Here is a 20296-nt window from a genome sequence, read left to right on the forward strand (position 1 = left end):
CACCATTCCTGCAAAGTACCCCTCATCCCTCCTTCGTTTATTTTACAGCGTGTGAATTTGGATCAACAAGGAGCCAGTCTAGACTCAGGAGACTGAGTTACAAAGGGTCAATCCAACAAAGGTGAGTTCAGGTCGGCTGCGGACCTGGCAGAATTTTTGACTGAGTTTTCAGGAATTGCTCATCGTGACTATTTGTCAGAATTTAAAATTTGCTCTTCCTTTCTCTCCTCAGCCCTCCCTTCTTCTCTCTTATGTCACCCCTTAAACATTTCCCCTTTCTTTTTCCATATTGCTGGCACGGGTAGGAAGTTGTCAGTGAAAGTTGCTGAAAAAAATCTAAACAAATGATCTTGTCTTGTTTCGACTTGATGTAGAACTGGCCGCTGTACTTTTATTTTCCTTAGTTTGAATTTAGGACAGAAAGCTTCTAAGACCTATTGCATTTTTTTTTCTCCATCTCAGTCTTTAAGACTTTTCAAAAAATCCCGTTCTAAAGTTAACGATGGAGCAAATGAAGGGGAAAAGTCAGCTCCTTTTTGTTAGTAAACTCAAAGCAAACCTTGAGAAAAGGAAGAGGCTGTTATCTGAGGAAGCGTAGCTGCAAAGGGTAGGCCCAGATGATGAGTTAAGGAGAGGCATAGTCACAAGGGCCAGCAGTGAAAAGAGAAAAATGGCTTTTCCTTCTTAACTGTCTGCTCCTAGTGGCCTTTTGCAGGTCTGCGTCCTCACCACCTGTTTGCAGAGTAACTGCCGTTCTGCATGGCTCCATCTAATCTGGGAGAGACAAGGGATTATACTCCAATGTGAGCAGGCACGAAGCTAAGGTCATTGATCTCTGCACCTCAGCTGGAAGACATGGGCCTAAAAGCAGGTGCTTCTTATAGTAAGTGCTTAGTTACTGCTGCCTCGCAGAAGGGGCAAGATTTTATGACCACACAAGTGAAAAAGAGCTGGTTTAACTATTACTAATTTAAAGCATCTAAGTTGGGGCTTGGATTTAATCGTGGCTGGTAGAAGCTGTGCGTTGCTTGGTTAGGGCCTCTGCGGAGACTTTTGGCGTGCCTTGATGTTTTAATTCTGAATCTAAACCTTTGTGGGCAGAGGTAGCTTTCTCTAACCGGAGGTGGTCTGTTTAACAGGCTTTGCTCCATGTCTGCAGAGTTGCCTGTGTTTGGCAACACTGCCTATTTAATATTACACGTAGAATAGTATAACTTCACTCATATTTGCTTTGGAGAATATTTGTAGAGTTCTTTTTGTTTTTTGGTTTTGAAGAACCATGTTTGTGGGGACTCATGATATGCTGTTGTCCTTATAATGGACCCAAACAAGGTGAGATAGTTTGAAGACAGGCCGTGGGTTATAGGTACTGGGTTTAAAATCATCTTGTTAACCGTTATGTTTGGTTAGTTGCTCTGTTAAATCAGCTCTGCTATCTGCGATAATAGACACTAAAAAAGTACTAAATCCAGAATTTCATTTCAGCTAACAGTCTAGCTTCCTTTGGAAGAAGAAGCTAATGAGAATTAAAAATGTTTAATTTCATTTCTGCTCACATTGTGGTAAAGGTGAAATGTACCAAATGTTAAATAAGAGGGGAAAAAATCTACATGCACTATAAGCTGCAGGTTCATCAGCTCTTACTTAAATTGTTGATTGGAGACTAAGAAAGAACAGGGATTCCTAAGCCTGCTCTTTACAGAAACTTTGGTTAACTTCAATACGTTGATGTCTTGATGTGTAAGTGTTCATATGAACAAATGTGTTTATATTTGGCCTATAGGAGGGGAGGTATGTGTGAGCCTTTTAAAAACGATTTTTCATTTCTTGTGTTTCACAACTTTCTAGGCCTTCCCTATTGTAAGAGTTAAGAGCTATAGGTGTGCTGTGGAAAGAATACTTTTGATGACCAATGTCAGGGAAGGAATTTTTACTCTAAAGATCCATTACTATTTAATTTTTTTCCAGAAGTAATTTTTGGAGAAAATACTGTATCTGAATTTTGTCTTGACTTCATAGCACCTGCGTAGGAGGTCAGGCTATTAGTAGGTAGTCTATTTAATTGCTTTATAATTTGTTAAGTAGAAAGCTGCCGTCATTCGTGTCCTGACAGTTTAGGAAAGTGAAAAAGCTATAGATTTTACTCCAAGTTGCCTGACTTCTTATCCAACATTTTAGATATTAGTTGCTAACCCAGTACCAAGAATATTCCCCCTCAAGAGTTCCTACCTTAACATTGGTTTTGTGAGTGTTTGGAAAAGAGAAAAGCCACAGCAATTCTAAGGAAGTAGTTTGATATTTCTTTTCAGAACTTCTCTCTGCTCACAGCTTCTGGGATGGTGAGATGGTCTATTCTCCATCCTTGTCTTTTGTTTCTTGTGAATTAATTCTAAAAGAAAATTTGTATAAATAAAGAGGGATAGTTGGGAATTAGCAAAGTGCTCTTTAAAGTGCTCAAGTGTATTTCACAACTGATGTTTAGTTTCAGACTGTTAACATTTCAGATGTGCTTTATGAATTCTACAGCATGGTTAATTCTTAAAACAGTGCTTCTCAGATGTCCTGTGCATAGGAATCACCTGGCGATCTTGTTGAAATGCAGATTCTGATTAAGTAGGCCTGGGATGATCTTTATTCTAACAAGCTCCCAAGGACTGGTGCTGCTAGCCTCTGAGTAGCGAGGGGCCAAAAGACACCCTTTAAGCTAAGTAGGTTGTACCTTTCTGGTGGTGGTGGGGTGACGTGTGCAGTAGGGTTGTTAACATGTTAATTAGTAGAATGCTCTTGAAAAGAAGTCTTAATAAGTTAGGGTCTAATAAATTCCAGCATTCTCTACAAATGCTTTTAAAAAATGAAAATGCTTGGTCTCACTGTGAGCAAATTGAATTTTGCAAACGTTATAGTTTTACATAGATTGGAACCTTAATGATGAGGCCAGTTTTCTAATGAAACTGAGGAATTATATTAAAAAAAATAAACTAAGCCATTAGATTTATTGTATGGGATAATTCAATAGCAGGTGTTTCGAATCTAGAAAGTAGAATTTGGGAGTAATTATTAGTGTTACGTGCTAGGGGTTAATAAGAGCATAATACAGTAAACTTTAAGAGAATTCAGTAAAATGATAAAGTATAATGCACTATGCAGACAGAGCTTGTTTTAATGTTTTGTACACTGACATATATACTAAATGCTGAGATTAGAAATCAACACATAGTAGGTTCAACACAGTAGGTGTTAATGTTTAGATTATGTTTGTAAATTGTTTATAAATATCTATGTCCTCCTTTAGCCTTGATCTCAATTGTTTATGTTTATCCTAGTTTACATTTTGCCTATAGGCTATGTTTAATCTTTGTCGATTCATTCACTGTCTTAAATATTAGGATGGGACTGGTCTTCCTGAATTTGGTTATTATTTCATTCAGTAAAACTGAATTTCCATTTAGGATTGATGAATTTAAAATGTGCCTTCAATTATAATGGAAGGTACATAAACACATATATGCCCAAAGCTACTATATATTGACATACACAGTCAGGAAGAAGAAAAATGTTATATGGCATGTTGGAATTAAGTGATATATATAGTTAATCAAAATTTGATTATATTAGTTAATTCATTTAGTCTTAAGTATTACTTTATTCCCCAAAGTCAGAGAACACAGTAAGTTAATGAGAGTATAATGATGTACATCTTTAAATATCTTCCCAATGCTGTGGCCTCTCTGTCCCTAAAATACAGACAAAAACCCCAATACTTTTCTAGAATCCCAACCCCACTTTGAGTTTTTCCAGCTGAGATTGAAGTTCATTATATCATTATAATACATTTTTTTTAAAAAAACACTAGTTTAACCTTATTTTTCTATCTAATGAAATGCTTGGTAATAATTATCACATAGAAATGTCTGTTGGAAGATCAAGGAGATCTGTCTAAAACTACTCTCAATAAAATAATTTGCTTCAATACACATCATAGCAGATACCTCATTTTGTGTAGGTAGGGTAAATACATACCTTTCTAACTTCTTGTAATTGTCATCTCTAAATACTCCTTTGGCCAGAATTGTCTTACCTTTTGAAGAAGATATAAAGGCTGTTTTTCAATCCAGGTTGGGTGTAGACCAAATTGTATTTCACTTGTAATTGGTGGATATTCCTTATCTCTAAAGAAAGGTCAGAAGCCTCTCTATTTGCTAATTTATAATTGTCAGATGAATAACATATTATATGGGGAAAAATAAAGATGTTTCTTTGTGGGGAGGGACTTTAGTAGTAACAGTCTTTTCATAAATTAAGATCTCTTCCAATACACCATCTGTTTTGGCTGAAAAAAACTGGATCCACGTTTAAGTGAAGTTGGTCTAATTTTTTTTTCAACTTATTGAGACGGAATTTCTGTCCTTCTGTGTTTTGTGTCCATTTCTGCCACTTGATCTGAATATGAATAGCTGTCTTTTTTTCCCTTATCCTCATAGAGACAAATACATTGAATTCTATTGATTTTGCTAACATGGCTTCTCTCTTTGATTTGGAGGTCTGATGTACAATATCCTTTCCACCCAAATGCACCTGTTGATGTACTCTTCACTCCCATCCTTCAACATATCCTCATATCCCCATGCCATGATGGGAGTCCTGGAATTCCCAGGTGATCCTAAGCCAGCTGTTTGAGTCTAGTCTTTCCAACGGCTATCATATCATACAGCTGGCAAATGTCTGTGCTCACTATGCAGTAAGACAGTACTAGGATCTCAACATTTTAGTCAACATGAAGGCTATCACAGAGATTTCTAAAGTGTGGAGTTCTCCACTGAACTGGAAAAAAAATCTTTTTTAAAAAAATGTTTAAGTGGTAGTTAGGTTCCTAAATTGGCTACAAAAATGGCAGAGTGATGGCAAAGGTAAGAGGATAATAATTCCTGCATAATATTTTCATAGGGATCTGTTTACAATGCTAATGAATGCTGTATCATGTATAAATGAATTTGAGAAATATTAATTTGTTATGCAGTATAGAAAATGAATGTATGCAAGCTAGGAAAGGTTATATAAAGTAGTTCAGCTGTATTCATCATTGTATTATTTATTGCAATAAAGTGGAAACAGTTGGCATTGGTAGTAATTGGATGTTGGGCAAATGAGCTAAATTATATGTAGAGCTACTGCTATGTGTCAACACTGTTCTATGTGCTCAGATTATAGCAGTGAGGAGAAAAATCTTGGTGTTTAAAACCTATTAGGGGAGAAATTAGTTTCTATTAAAATACTCCCAGTGAAACAACCCAAAACACAAGATCACTTCTCAGAGTTATTTCAGTTTTGTCTAGACCTAAAGACTGATGGGAATAGAAATAATGAATAAAGGATGAATAAAGAAGATAACCATTTTATAATAGAAAATCTGCAAGTGATAGCTTCCAATTCTGTGAACTACAGAATATCATAGGTTTTGTAGGGATTAAATTGTATCATTTAGAGAAATTGCTTACTTACACATACTAAATAATACATATTATTCCCTTCCCCCAAAACAACTCCTAATATGGCTGGAAGGATTTCAAGAATACATATTATTATTCCATGCCATTTGATATTTTTCCCAACTTATATATAGTATCTCTTAGAGAAATATTCAGTAATTATTTGTATGTTTGAAGGTGGCAGATTAAGTTTTATAATCAGAATAACTTATTATAACCCATTCAACTACTAGTAATTCCTAACTGAACAATGAGTTCTGTACCAAAAAGTGTGTGAAGAATTCTAGATTTGGTGATTTGTAACTCCAAACTGAATTTTAGCACAGACACCATATTATTTTAGAATCTCAAACTATGTACAAGAAGTTATTTCATCCCATAGCGAGGCTGATACTATTTCAGGGTAAAATTAGTCAGTGGAAAGTTTAGGATGCAGATTTCTTCTTGCTTCTTATCCCTTCTCTGCTGTCAAGATTGGTAAAGTTTCCAATAACTCAGTTACCTGAATGTGGGACTAAAGTATTATTGTTCCCTCACATTTATTTTACTTCAAAGAAATAATCATAAAATGAGTTAAACAACTGAGATCAAGGCTAAAGGAGGATGTGGATTTTTCCTTATCTCCCTGAATCCTACTAATCTTCTATTCTGAAGTTTTATCTGAGTGTGGCCCAGCTCTTTCGCATGTCCTTTCCTTTCAGAGCTCGGATATGAATGCTGTCTCATACACCAAATAACAGCCCCCAAGAAAGGAATGATTTTTGAGCCACAATTTATTCTCCTGTGCTGGAAATTTTGAGTTTGGTAGGGTGAAAAGGGCAAATGGTATGTGGCTACAGTTCAGTCTCCTATATATGAAGTGTAATTAGAGATTCAGGTACAGATCTTTCCTGGGAATTGGCTTATTACGAATTACCTTACTCAGCTTGTCACATACCTAGCTAAGAATCATGAAAGACAACTGTATTGAAGAAGGATGAAGTGCTTCAGGGGGAAGAGCTTGTATACCTGGAGAGTCTAGTGGGGAGTTAGTGGTGGAAGGGGGACACTGAAGCACAAAAGGAGGTAATTAATTTTGTCTATCCTATTTGGGAACTTTTTATAGTCTTGTTGGTTATGGTCAGAGGTGCCATTTGTTCTGTAAACCTATGCCTTATAGGGCATGATTCCTTAGGTGCTGGAAGGTACTACAAATTCCAAGGTACTGTAAGTTTGGCTTCACCTTTTTTTTTTTTTTTTTTTTTTTTTTTTGCGGTACGCGGGCCTGTCACTGTTGTGGCCTCTCCCGTTGGGGCGCACAGGCTCAGGACGCGCAGGCTCAGCGGCCATGGCTCACGGGCCCAGCCGCTCCGCGGCATGTGGGATCTTCCCGGACCGTGGCACGAACCCGTATCCCCTGCATCGGCAGGCGGACTCTCAACCACTGCGCCACCCCGGAAGCTCTGGCTTCACCTTTTGACTTATATGATTTATATAGTGATTGGAATATTGGAGTGAAGTTTGGTGGTAGAGATGGTATAAAAGTCTTGAAGTTAGTTATTTGTATCTGATAACTGGATGATATTAGATGCTTTGTATCTAAGCATTTATTATGAACTATACAGAGATACATAAATCCCTTCATCAGAACCACCAACCTGTTGAGGTTAATATTCATTCTATTTGCAGATGAGGAAACTGAAGCTTAGAAAGAGGATCAGTAACTTCCCCAAGGCTACACAGCTAGTAAGTGATAGATTTTAAATTAAGTCTGTTTGACTCCGAAGTTATTTATAAGCTTTCAAACCAATTGTCTCAAATGGAACATTAAGCCTATGTTTCTTCACAGTAGATTTTCTCCCTAATCATTTGGTTACTTGTTTGAACTCTTATAGAAAAGCTGGGTTATAGTCCTGGCTTTGACTGCGCAGCTTAGTGTCCTCCAGTATGCCACCTGAATTCTCTGGACCCCTGTCTTGTCCGTTGAATGAGGGCTGGACCACGTGATCACCAAGATCTTTCTAACAGTCAGCTCTTACAATCTCTCTACTTTGTGGATGCAGTCTGAGCCTAGCTCGCTTATTCACTTTCCTAAATATAATGCCTTCTATTTGGGGCAAATATATGTATATTTTTATTACTGGTAATATACCACTCACCTCTAATGTGAGCTGACTGCTGTGGGTATTCATTTATTGCATTTCCTGTATACCAGGAAATATACTAAGTGCTCCATTTGGATGATCACAACAGCTCTATGAGGTGGATTTTAAAGTTCCCGTTTTATAGGGGGGAGGAAGGTTTGGACTTATCCAAGGTCAAACTAGAGAGTGGTGGAGTGAGAATTCCAGCACTTGTGTGTTTTGACAACAAAGCCCTTATATGTTAATGGAACATTAACGGAACTATGTATTTTCTATTTCTGCTTTAGGCTTAAAGATCATGGACATTGTCTTTTCAACCAGTTTTTTTCTTTTTATAAGGTATTGTTAGCTTCTGTCTGTGATTTTACGATCTGCTCACTTTCTGCCCGCTTTACCAACCACGGGGAGAAGGAGACTGGGAAGGAGGTTACTCTTTTTGTGCTAAACGCCTCTTTCGAAGTCTACGTTTGCAGTGAAGAGCAATAAAGCGAACGGAACCCCTGGCTTTGTGCCTCTGCGGCGAACCGCCCATCTTCCGCGTCCTGAGAATTCGTCGTCTTCTGCTGAACTACGTTTCCCAGAGGCCCGCGCAGCCGAGAGCGCGGGCTCGACCCGCCCTTCCTTCCTCCTTGCCTATCACCCGGTCGCAGCGTGATTATGCAAACTCGTCGGGCGCTAACAAGTGACGACCTTCTGGCTCACGACTGCAGCGGCGGCCTTAGCAGCGGCAATAGACGCAACAACGGCGACTGCAGGGAAGACGACGACGGCTGGGCGGGCGCTGTGCGCAAAGGGGAGGGGTAGGCGGGCGGCGCCGGCGGCTTCAACTGCGGCAGCTACGGCTAGGGCGACGGAAGAAGAATCTCCAGCAGCCGGCGGTTGAGTTAGGCCTAAGCAGCGCCCGGAGCCGCCCGCACTGTCCTCTGCGGGGGAATCTACACAGAGACGGTGACATACACAGAGGCTGGGGTCCGCGGGAGGCTGCCGGACCGGAGCCAGCTACTCGGCCTCTGTCGCCGCCACCCCCTTCCCTGCCGCCAGCGCGCGTTCTCTCTCCGCTCCTGCTCGCAGCCCCGCGATTCCTGGTGTGCCTGTGCCCCGCTGTGTGGGCAGCGCGTGCGTACTTTTGGGCTGGGGCCGGGCGGGGGGGGCTCTAAGGCCGTCTCTGCCTCTCCCGCCCCGGAGGGGGAAGCCGCGGAGGCTCACGCCATGGCCTCGGGAGCTGGAGGCATAGGAGGGGGCGGTGGCGGCAAGATCCGGACTCGGCGTTGCCACCAGGGGCCAATTAAACCTTACCAGCAGGGGCGACAACAGCACCAGGTACGGGACCCCGGCGCCGTGGGGGCCTAGCGGGTCGGGAACTGGGCGGGAGTGGACGGGCGGCGAGGGGCCCCGGCGCCCCACGTGGAGCGGACGGGAGGGCCTGAGCGGAGGCCCGAGCGAGGCGGCGGGAGCTCTGGCCGCTGGGGCGGCGACGGGAAGTGGGCTGAGACGGGCCAATCCTGCGGCGCACACGTGTGGTTCGGCCGCCTCTCCGCAGCCCTCTCCGCCTGGGGCTTTCCCCCGACCAGCGCAGGGCGGGAACAGAAATCCTAGGCCACGCTGGGCCTAGAATTCTTCCTTTTTTTGGCGGGGATTGGGGGTTTGGGGGTATTACTCACGTCCTCTCGAGGGAGAAGGAAAAAGATGTGGCTGGAGGCCCCTACGCCTGCTGTTTGCTAGTCTCCCGCGTCTTAGCGTGTGTGGGGAGGGGGCTGCCCGGAGGAATCTGCCTCCGGGGCACCCGGGGGTTGTCGGGGGCGCTGTTAGCGCGGAAAGTGAAATAAGTTACAACGCGATTAATTAATTCTCCATCTCCCGGTGTCCCTCCCCGATCTGAGAGCACTGGCTTCGATTTTGTTTTGTTTGTTTGTTTGTTTGTTTCTTAACCGGCTTATAGTTAGTGGCACTGGGGCATTTTGAAAGTCCCTCTCCACACTTACGTTTCTTTTCCGTCGCGAGACTCTTTCCTCCCCACTTTTGTGCAATCCCCCCCCCACCGCCACCCCACCCCCCCGCCTTTTATTTTGGAAGCTGGAATTGGCCATTCTGCACAGCTGACCGGGACTCCAGTTCTGATCTCACGCACAAACTATTTTAATGTTACGGGGCGTATTCTAGAAGTTTAGGTACTTTTGACATTCCAGGAATGTTGGTGGTCTTATAATCTAAGCACCCTGTGCACTCGTGGGTGTTTGAAATTATGAAAAGGAGTTTATCCTAATTGTAACTGAGACATTTGATTCTGAGACAACTCTATTTTTAAAATTTTACTTGTTATGGGGATTGAGTAGGAATACGTTAAGAATATTCTAATAAACATCACTTATAACACTTTTCAGGGATACTAAGGTAGGAGTAAGTGTGGGTCTTAAACTTACAAAAAACACAAAGGTATAGCAAAAGGGTCTGATAACGTGTTGCTTACTGTTAAGGGTAGACTTCCTAGATTGCCTTGTTCTGGATGATGATGAATATTGAACACTTTAACATGTTTGGTGCTGGTGTTAAATTGTATCATTAAAAACAGAATTTTAAAAGATTTCAGAGAAATTTCTTAGTAGTAAAAATTGTGGTTTATAATACTAGGTAGCTCTCTACTTACGGTTACAGGTCTTGGCCTTACTTTTACCTCCCACCGGTTTTCCCCCAGATATATACCAAAAAGAGCTTGGTTTTCAGATTCCTTTGTGAGGAGCAGGGGTACTTGCAGGCAGATTTAAGATTAGAATTCAGGTCACACGCCTGGCCATTTAACCGAATCCTTTGGTTGAGTGGAAGTTAAACACACATGCTTTCTGTTTTTCCTGAAGATAAATGTCTTTGAGTGCTTTCTAGATCTCCTCAAAAGAAAGTTACTACATAAAATAAATTTGTAAATACAGATCATTGGATGGTCTGGGCAGAGTTTAGAAAGGAGCTCATATATTCTGAGTGGCAAAAGCCAAAAATCACACCTTATTTTTAAATGTACTTAGATAAAAATCTAATTTGGGGGAGATGATGCCTTAACAATGTAACACCTATGATCCAATTTGTCTTAGAGCTGGTATGATTTCAGACTGTGTGGTTTTGTTTTAAAGCCTGATAGTTTATCATTTCCCCCTATCTAAAGTACTTTCAGCTTTTTGCCCCACCCATTTAATTGAAAAAGAAAGTACATTTTTAGCTTTTGAATTGGATCAAAGGTGTTGGGGGTTTCTTAATCAACACTGAAGGTATTAATATTGGCAGATACTACCAAAGAAAAGTATCCAGGAATATACAAAAGAATACTTTAAGGATTTTTTTTTTTTTAAATCTTAAAATAAGGACTTTCTTTAATCCTTACTGGAACTTTTGTGAACTTGTAGACTACCTGGTTGCTGTCAACTATCCTAGGCGGTCACCTCTGTTTTGCAGCAACTGCTGAGTCATCATGAATAGCAGGGAGCTTCATGACATGGCATGTTTTGTACTAATGTATTTTGGTTAAATGTCCAGTGGTTTCTGGGCAAAAATGAAGTTTTTGGGTTGTGTAGTAGAGGCTTGAAAGAAGAATGAGCGATCTGGCACTGTTAGTTGATGGATGTTTGCCATTGCTTGTCAGGCCAACCGGCTTGTGCAGTCATGCAGTACCTGCGACTTTCGCATGTGTTCAACTGACTTGTAATTTCCTGTTTTGACTTATTCTGGTTTAGCTCTGCTGAGGTATATTTAAAGTTCACATTTTTTTCCTATTAACTTCTGATCTTTAAAATGGCATCTTGCTTCAAGTTGTGGAGACAAGAATCCATTGTCTTATTCAACTAACTGAAGGGTAGTAACCTAAGAATTGTAGAAGCAAAAATGAAGAACAGCACCAAATGATTAAGTTGATCATCTTCACTTGCCTTCTTTCCTACCCCCTAACTCTTAGCCCAGATGCATTTAGGAAATGGTATCATTTTTCTAGTGGGAGTGAACAGGTCAGTAAAGAGAATGTGCTTAGTTCTTGTCACCTGTTCAGTCTCCTTTCCCCTTTCCTTTTTGTGCAGATTGTCAGGCCCAGAAAGTCAGCTCTGGAGAGGTCAAGCTGCTTTTCTTAATAGCCACCACAAAAAACTTGAGCCCATGGGCAAACCAGAACCTTGCCTCTGGAAGAATCTACTGCCACCTCCTGGTGAGAAGGGAACTACTTATTTTTGCCCTTTTTTGGGGGGTGTGCTTCAGAGGTTTTGTCTTCTGGTTTGGAGCTAAGGGAATCCACTCATTTTATCTTCCTAGATACAGTTTGTCTTACAAGTCAGTTTCTGCATTTAGCTATTTTTAAAAAAGGGGGGGAGGAAACCCCTTTATCTATTCAGTAGCTTAAATCAGGAGTCTGCAAACGTTTTCTGTAAAGGACCATATAGTAAATATTTTAGGTTTTGTTGCTGCAGGTTCTTTGTTTTGTTTTTATAACCCTTTAAAAAATGTAAAAATCATTCTTAGCTTGCCGCCTGTATGAAAACAGGCTGAGGGCTGAATTTGGCCCACAGACAGTGGTTTGCCTAATCTTGGTTTATATGATAGTGTAGTTTTTTTTGTTGTTTTGGTAGCTTCTGTATGATACTTTGTCCCAAATAACTATGTCCTGCTTGGATTCTGATGGCAAAAGAGTGTTCTCAGTTTTGAAAAGGAGGGATATTTAATGGCTGAATACTTAACTCATTCCAGAAGTCTCTGAGTAGTTTTGACTTTTATTTTATCTTTATTTGCTTTATCCTAGATGTTTAATTAATACTGTTAGTGAAAACAGAAATGGAAATAGTTGATAGGAAAAAAATGTGCTGTAATACAGTCAGGGCCTCTGGATTTGAATCCCTATTCTGCCAGAACTTGGACAAGTTCTCTCTGCTTAATTTACTCATCTGTAAAGTGGAAATGGTTGGGAGGGGTTAAATGAGATAACATAAGGAAAGCTCTTAGAACAGAGCCTGGCATATAGAGTAAGGACTCATTTGAAATTGTTGTGATTAAGTAGAACCTTTTGATTTAAATGTTTTATCGTCTCTGAACTTTGCTGCCTCTTAGTAGAGGTATTTTTCTTTTATGTACCAAAGTTCAATCTTTTATAGGTTTGTACTAGATTTAAAAACTTGTTTTCTGAGTGATGAGGCCAAACCTTTAAACTACCTTAAACTGCGTAAAAATACATTATTTTTAACATGTTCCTCATAGAAATGCCTGTCATTTAAGTGTATAAGAAAATAAATCCAAGTGTTAAATTATTTAATGCATAGTAGGTTTTTTTGTTTGTGATGAGAGGCCCTTGTGTGTGATAGTTTATCAATTTACTCACCAGTTTTTCAGATAATGACAAAAAAGCCCAGGTGTTGTCTCCATTTCCTGGAAAGTCCTTTGATAAGGCAATTACCTATTACTTGAAGTAGAATGGTCTGATGTCACTAATTAAAACCATTTCAGAATGGTTTTAGGCACAGAATATTATTGGAAAGATGTGATGACCTTGTATTTTCAAAAATGTTTTATTTGTAGCTACTTGGCTAATGGTCATGGTTGTTTTATATATATATATATATTTCCCTTTTAGGTATTTGTTTTTGTTTTTTTTAAGATATTTACTGGACTATAATTGCTTTACAATGTTGTGTTAGTTTCTGCTGTATAACAGGGTGAATCTGCTATATGTATACATATATCCCCACATCCCCTTCCTCTTGCGCCTCCTTCCCACCCTCCCTATCCCACCCCTCTAGGTGGTCACAAAGCACCGAACTGATTTCCCTGTGCTATGTGGCTACTTCCCACTAGCTGTCTGTTTTACATTTGGTAGTGTATATATGTCCATGACACTCTCTCACTTGGTTGCAGCTTCCCCTTCCCCCTCCACGTGTCTCAAGTCCATTCTCTATGTCTGCGTCTTTATTCCTGTCCTGCCCCTAGGTTCATCAGAACCTTTTTTTTTTTAGATTCCATGTATATATGTTAGCATACGGTGTTTGTTTTTCTCTTTCTGACTTACTTCACTCTGTAAGACAGACTCTAGGTCCATCCACCTCACTACAAATAACTCAATTTCATTTCTTTTTATGGCTTAGTAATATTCCATTGTATATATGTGCCACATCTTCTTTATCCATTCATCTGTCAGTGGACAATTAGGTTGCTTCCATGTCCTGGCTATTGTAAATAGTGCTGCAATGAACATTGTGGTATATAACTCTTTTTGAATTATGGTTTTCTCAGGGGATATGCCCAGTAGTGGGATTGCAGGGTCATATGGTAGCTCTACTTTTAGTTTTTTAAGGAACCTCCATACTGTTCTCCATAGTGGCTGTATCAATTTACATTCCCACCAACAGTGCAAGAGGGTTCCCTTTTCTCCACACCCTCTCTAGCATTTATTGTTCGTAGATTTTTTGATGATGGCCATTCTGACTGGTGTGAGGTGCTACCTCATTGTAGTTTTGATTTGCATTTCTCTAGTGATTAGTGATGTTGAGCATCTTTTCATGTGTTTGTTGACAATCTATATCTTCTTTGGAGAAATGTCTGTTTAGGTTTTCTGCCCATTTTTGATTGGGTTGTTGTTTTTTTGATACTGAGCTGCATGAGCTGCTTGTATATTTTGGAGATTAGTCCTTTGTCAGTTGCTTCATTTGCAAATATTTTCTCCCATTCTGAGGGCTGTCTTCATCTTGTTTATGGTTTCCTTTGCTGTGCAAAAGTTTTTAAGTTTCATTAGGTCCCATTTATTTATTTTTTTTTGTTTTTGTTTTGTTTTGCGGTACGGGGGCCTCCCACTGTTGTGGCCTCTCCTGTCGCGGAGCACAGGCTCCGGACGTGCAGGCTCAGCGGCCCCGGCTCATGGGCCCAGCCGCTCCGCCGCATGTGGGATCCTCCCGCACCGGGGCACGAACCCGTGTCCCCTGCATCGGCAGGCGGACTCTCAACCACTGCGCCACCAGGGAAGCCCAGGTCCCATTTATTGATTTATGTTTTTATTTCCATTTCTCTAGGAGGTGGGTCAAAAAGGATCTTGCTGTGATTTATGTCATAGAATGTTCTGCCTGTGTTTTCCTTTAACAGTTTTATAGTGTCTGGCCTTACATTTAGGTCTTTGATCCATTTTCAGTTTATTTTTGTGTATGGTGTTAGGAAATGTTCTAATTTCATTCTTTTACATGTAGCTGTCCAGTTTTCCCAGCACCACTTATTGAAGAGGCTGTCTTTTCTCCATTGTGTACTCTTGTCTCCTTTATCAAAGATAAGGTGACCATATGTGTGTGGGTTTATCTCTGGGCTTTCTTTCCTGTTCCATCGATCTATATTTCTGTTTTTGTGCCAGTACCATATTGTCTTGATTACTGTAGCTTTGTAGTATAATTTGAAGTCCAGGAGCCTGATTCCTCCAGCTCCGTTTTTCTTTCTCAAGATTGCTTTGGCTATTCGGGGTCTTTTGTGTTTCCATACAAATTGTGAAATTTTTTTTTCTAGTTCTGTGAAAAATAGCAGTGGTAATTTGATAGGGATTGCATTGAATCTGTAGAGTGCTTTGGGTAGTATAGTCATTTTCACAATGTTGATTCTTCCAATCCAAGAACATGGTATATCTCTCCATCTGTTTGTATCATTTTTTTTGTCAGTGTCTTATAGTTTTCTGCATACAGGTCTTTTATCTCCTTAGGTAGGTTTATTCCTAGGTATTTTATTCTTTTTGTTGCAGTGGTAGATGGGAGTGTTTCCTTAATTTCCTTTTCAGATTTTTCAACATTAGTGTATAGGAATGCAAGAGATTCTGTGCATTAATTTTTTTAATTAATTTATTTATATTTTTGGCTGTGTTAGGTCTTCGTTGCTGCACGCGGGCTTTCTCTAGTTGTGGTGAGTGCAGGCTACTCTTCATTGTGGTGCGCGGGCTTCTCATTGCGGTGGCTTCTCTTGTTGCAGAGCATGGGCTCTAGAGCACAGGCTCAGTAGTTGTGACGCAGAGGCTTAGTTGGTCTGCAGCATGTGGGATCTTCCCGGACCAGGGCTTGAACCCGTGTCCCCTGCATTGGCAGGCAGGTTCTTAACCACTCTGCCACCAGGGAAGCCCCTGTGCTTTAATTTTGTATCCTGCTATTCTACCATATTCATTGATTAGCTCTAGTAGTTTTCTGGTAGCATCTTTAGGATTCTCTATGTATAGTATCATGTAATCTGCAAACAGTGACAGTTTTACTTCTTCTTTTCTGATCTGGATTTCTTTTATTTCTTTTTCGTCTCTGATTGCTGTGGCTAAAACTTCCAAAACTATGTTGAATAATAGTGGTGAGAGTGGGCAAGCTTGTCTTGTTCCTGATCTTAGCGGAAATGGTTTCAGTGTTTCACCCTTGAGAACAATGTTGGCTGTGGGTTTGTCATATATGGCCTTTATTATGTTGACATACGTTCCCTCTATGCCTGCTTTCTGGAGAGTTTTTATCATAAATGGGTGTTGAATTTTGTCAAAAGCTTTTTCTGCATCTATTGAGATGATCGTATGGTTTTTATCCTTCAGTTTGTTAATATGCTGTATCACATTGATTGATTTGCGTATACTGAAGAATCCTTGCATTCCTGGGATAAACCCCACTTGATCATGGTGTATGATCCTTTTAATGTGCTGCTGTATTCTGTTTGCTAGTATATTGTTGATGATATTTGCATCTATGTTCATCAGAGATATTGGCCTGTAGTTTTCTTTGTTCGTAACATTTGTCTGGTTTTGGTATCAGAGTGATGGTGGCCTCATAGAATGAGTTTGGGAGTGTTCCTCCCTCTGCTATATTATGGAAGAGTTTGAGAAGGATAGGTATTAGCTTTTCTCTAAATGTTTGATAGAATTTGCTTGTGAAGCCATCTGGTCCTGGGCTGTTTGTTGGAAGATTTTTTTTTTTTTTTTTTTTTTTTTTTGGCAGTACGCGGGCCTCTCACTGTTGTGGCCTCTCCCGCTGCGGAGCACAGGCTCCGGACGCAAAGGCTCAGCAGCCGTGGCTCACGGGCCCAGCCGCTCCGTGGCATGTGGGATCCTCCCGGACCGGGGCACGAACCTGTGTCCCCTGCATTGGCAGGCGGACTCTTAACCGCTGCACCACCAGGGAAACCCTGTTGGAAGATTTTTAATCACAGTTCCAAGTTCAGTGCTTGTGATTGGTTTGTTTATATTTTCTATTTCTTCCTGGTTCAGTTTCGGAGGGTTGTGCTTTTCTAGGAATTCCAGGTTGTCCATTTTTTTTTTTTTTTTTTTTGTGGTACACGGGCCTCTCACCGCTGTGGCCTCTCCCGCTGCGGAGCACAGGCTCCGGACGCGCAGGCCCAGCAGCCATGGCTCACGGGCCCAGCCGCTCCGCGGCATGTGGGATCCTCCCGGACCGGGGCACGAACCCGCGTCCCCTGCATCGGCAGGCAGACTATGAACCACTGTGCCACCAGGGAAGCCCCAGGTTGTCCATTTTATTGGCATATAGTTGCTTGTAGTAATCTCTCATGATCCTTTGTATTTCTGCAGTGTCAGTTTTTACTCCCCCTTTTTCATTTCTAATTTTATTGATTTGAGTCTTCTCCCTTTTTTCTTGATGAGTCTGGCTAATGGTTTATCAGTTTTGTTTATCTTCTCAAAGAACCAGCTTTTAGTTTTATTCATCTTTGCTATTGTTTCCTTCATTTCTTTTTCATTTATTTCTGATCTGATCTCTGTGATTTCTTTCCTTTTGCTAACTTTGGGGTGTTTTTGTTCTTCTTTCTCTAATTGCTTTAGGTGTAAGTTTAGGTTGTTTATTTGAGATTTTTCTTGTTTCTTGAGGTAGGATTGTATTGCTATAAACTTCCCTCTTAGAACTGTTTTTGCTGCATCCCATAGGTTTTGGGTCGTCGTGTTTTCCTTGTCATTTGTTTCTAGGTATTTTTTGGTTTCCCCTTTGATCTCTTCAGTGATCTCTTGGTTATTTAATAACGTATTGTTTAGCCTCCATGTGTTTGTGTTTTTTACAGTTTTTTTCCTTTTATTGATAACTAGTCTCATAGCATTGTGGTCAGAAGAGAAACTTGATATGATTTCAGTTTTCTTAAATTTACCAAGGCTTGCTTTGTGACCCAAGATATGATTTATCCTGGAGAATGTTCCATGAGCACTTGAGAAGAAAGTGTATTGTTATTTTTAGATGGAATGTCCTATAAATACCAATTAAGTCCATCTTGGTTAATGTATCATTTAAAGCCTGTGTTTTCTTACTTATTTTCATTTTGGTTGATCTATTCATTGGTGAAAGTGGGGTGTTAAAGTCCCCTACTGTTATTGTGTTACTGTCGATTTCCCCTTTTATGGCTGTTAGCATTTGCCTTATATATTGAGGTGCTTCTATGTTGGGTGCATAAATATTTACAATTGTTACACCTTCTTCTTGGATTGATCCCTTGATCATTATGTCGTATCCTTCTTTGTGTCTTGTAATGGTCTTTATTTTAAAGTCTATTTTGTCTGATATGAGAATTGCTACTACAGCTTTCTTTTGATTTCCATTTGCATGGAATATCTTTTCCATCCCCTCACTTTCAGTCTGTGTGTGTCCCTAGGTCTGAAGTGGGTCTCTTGTAGACAGCGTATGTATGGGGTTGTTTTTGTATCCATTCAGCCAGTCTGTGTCTTTTGGTTGGAGCATTTAATCCATTTACATTTAAGGTGGTTATCGATATGTATGTTCCTATTACCCTTTTCTTAATGTTTTGGGTTTGTTTTTTAAATCTTTTCCTTCTCTTGTGTTTGCTGCCTACAGAAGTTCCTTTAGCATTTGTTTTAGAGCTGGTTTGGTGGTGGTGAATTCTCTTAACTTTTGCTTATCTGTAAAGGTTTTAATTTCTCCATCAAATCTGAATGAGATCCTTGCTGGGTAGAGTAATCTTGGTTGTAGGTTCTTCCCTTTCATCACTTTAAATATGTACTGCCACTCCCTTCTGGCTTGCAGAGTTTCTGCTGAAAGATCAGCTGTTAACCTTATGGGGATTCCCTTGTATGTTATTTGTTGCTTTTTCCTTGTTGCTCTTAATATTTTTTCTTTGTATTTAATTTTTGATAGTTTGATTAATATGTGTCTTGGCCTGCTTCTTCTTGGATTTATCCTGTATGGGACTCTGCGCTTCCTGGACTTGATTGACTATTTCCTTTCCCATGTTAGGGAAGTTTTCAATTATAATCTCTTCAAGTATTTTCTCAGACCCTTTCTTTTCTTCTTCTGGGACCCCTGTAATTTGAATGTTGGTTCGTTTAGTGTTGTCCCAGAGGTCTCTGAGACTGTCCTCAATTCTTTTCATTCTTTTTTTTTTTTTTTATTCTGCACTGCGGTAGTTATTTCTGCTCTTTTATCTTCCAGGTCACTTATCCGTTCTTCTGCCTCAGTTATTCTGCTATTGGTTCCTTCTAGAGAATTTTTAATTTCATTTATTGTGTTGTTCATCACTGTTTGATTGCTCTTTAGTTCTTCTAGACCCTTGTTAAGTGTGTCTTGTATTTTCTCCATTCTGTTTCCAAGATTTTGGATCATCTTTACTGTCATTACTCTGAATTTTTTTTGGGGTAGGTTGCCTAGTTTGTGTTCATTTATTTGGTCTTGTAGGTTTTTACCTTGCTACTTAGTCTGTAATATATATATATATATATATATATATTTTTTTTTTTTTTTTGGGTGGTGCTGTATTCCTGTCCTACTGGTTGTTTGGCCTGAGACATCTAGTGCTTGAGTTTGCAGGCAGTTGGATAGAGCCAGTTTTTGATGCTGAGATGAGGACTTCCGCGAGGCCTCACTCAGATTGATATTCCCTGGTGTCTGAGGGTCTCTGTTAGTCCAGTGGTTTGGACTCAGAGCTCCCAACCACAGGAGCTCAGCCCTAACCTGTGGCCTGGGAACCAAGATCCTGCAAGTTTTGTGGCACGATAAAAAAAAAAAAAAAGAGAGAGAGAAAAAGGAGCACTACAGTATCAAAGAATAAAAAAGGAAATAAAATTAGAAAGATAAAAAATATATTAGGAAAAATAAAACTGTAGTTGAAACAACTGCAGCAAGTTAAAATAAAACTACAACAGAAAAAAGAAAAAAGGGGGGCAACAAGCCAAAAGGAGAGAACAATAACAAGGTATAAAGAATAAAATAAAATTAGAAAAATAAAAGATTTATTAGGGAAAATAAAAATATAAAAGAATCGGAACAGTGAATCAACAAGGTAAAACAGAACCCCAATCTAAAAGAGGAAAAAAAAATAAAAAAGCCTTGGCTATGGGAGTCAAAAAAAGCTTGGCGGAGTTTAGGCGGGGGTGGAACTGAGTCAGGAGCAGAGTTTAGCGTTGGGCAGGGCCTAGGCAGGGTGACTGTTCAAGCGTGGGGCGGGGCCTCTGCTTAGGACCTGCTTGGAAGGGGTGAGGCAGCACCTCCAAAGGAGGGCCTCCAGAGTGTGGAGTTCCTAGGGCCCTGGTTGAGGGTGTGTGGGAGGGGTTTAGGCCCAGCGCATTGGAAGGGGTCTCAGAGTGGATCTCTGAGGGCAGAGGTGGGGCCCTGGGTGGGGGGGCAGGGGCGGGGCTTGGGCTCTGCGTGGCAGGAGAGGCTCCGAGGGCAGAGGATTAGGCCTGGGAGCCCAGCAGGCGTCCTGGTGCCCAAGTGGACAGGGAGAGCA

The 20296-nt window shown here is 40.5% G+C and overlaps 1 protein-coding gene across 3 annotated transcripts in view; it reads left to right on the forward strand.

Annotated features, from left to right (window-relative positions):
* The first annotated feature begins 8299 nt into the window (after positions 1–8299).
* Positions 8300–20296, forward strand: part of NUP153 (nucleoporin 153) — a 74682-nt gene continuing 62685 nt past the window's right edge. The window contains exons 1-2 of one of the 3 annotated variants that reach the window (XM_033434853.2): positions 8326–8929; positions 11665–11789. Coding sequence is in view for 1 of the 3 variants with exons in the window: in XM_004273541.4 (XP_004273589.1) it covers positions 8819–8929 (111 nt within the window). In the remaining 2 variants the exon portion in view is untranslated. Of the gene's footprint in view, positions 8930–11664; positions 11790–20296 lie in introns of all 3 variants that reach the window. The other 2 variants (XM_004273541.4, XM_033434854.2) reach the window with 2 other exon arrangements.

Source organism: Orcinus orca, chromosome 10, assembly GCF_937001465.1.
Source record: "Orcinus orca chromosome 10, mOrcOrc1.1, whole genome shotgun sequence".
Lineage (NCBI taxonomy): Eukaryota > Metazoa > Chordata > Mammalia > Artiodactyla > Delphinidae > Orcinus > Orcinus orca.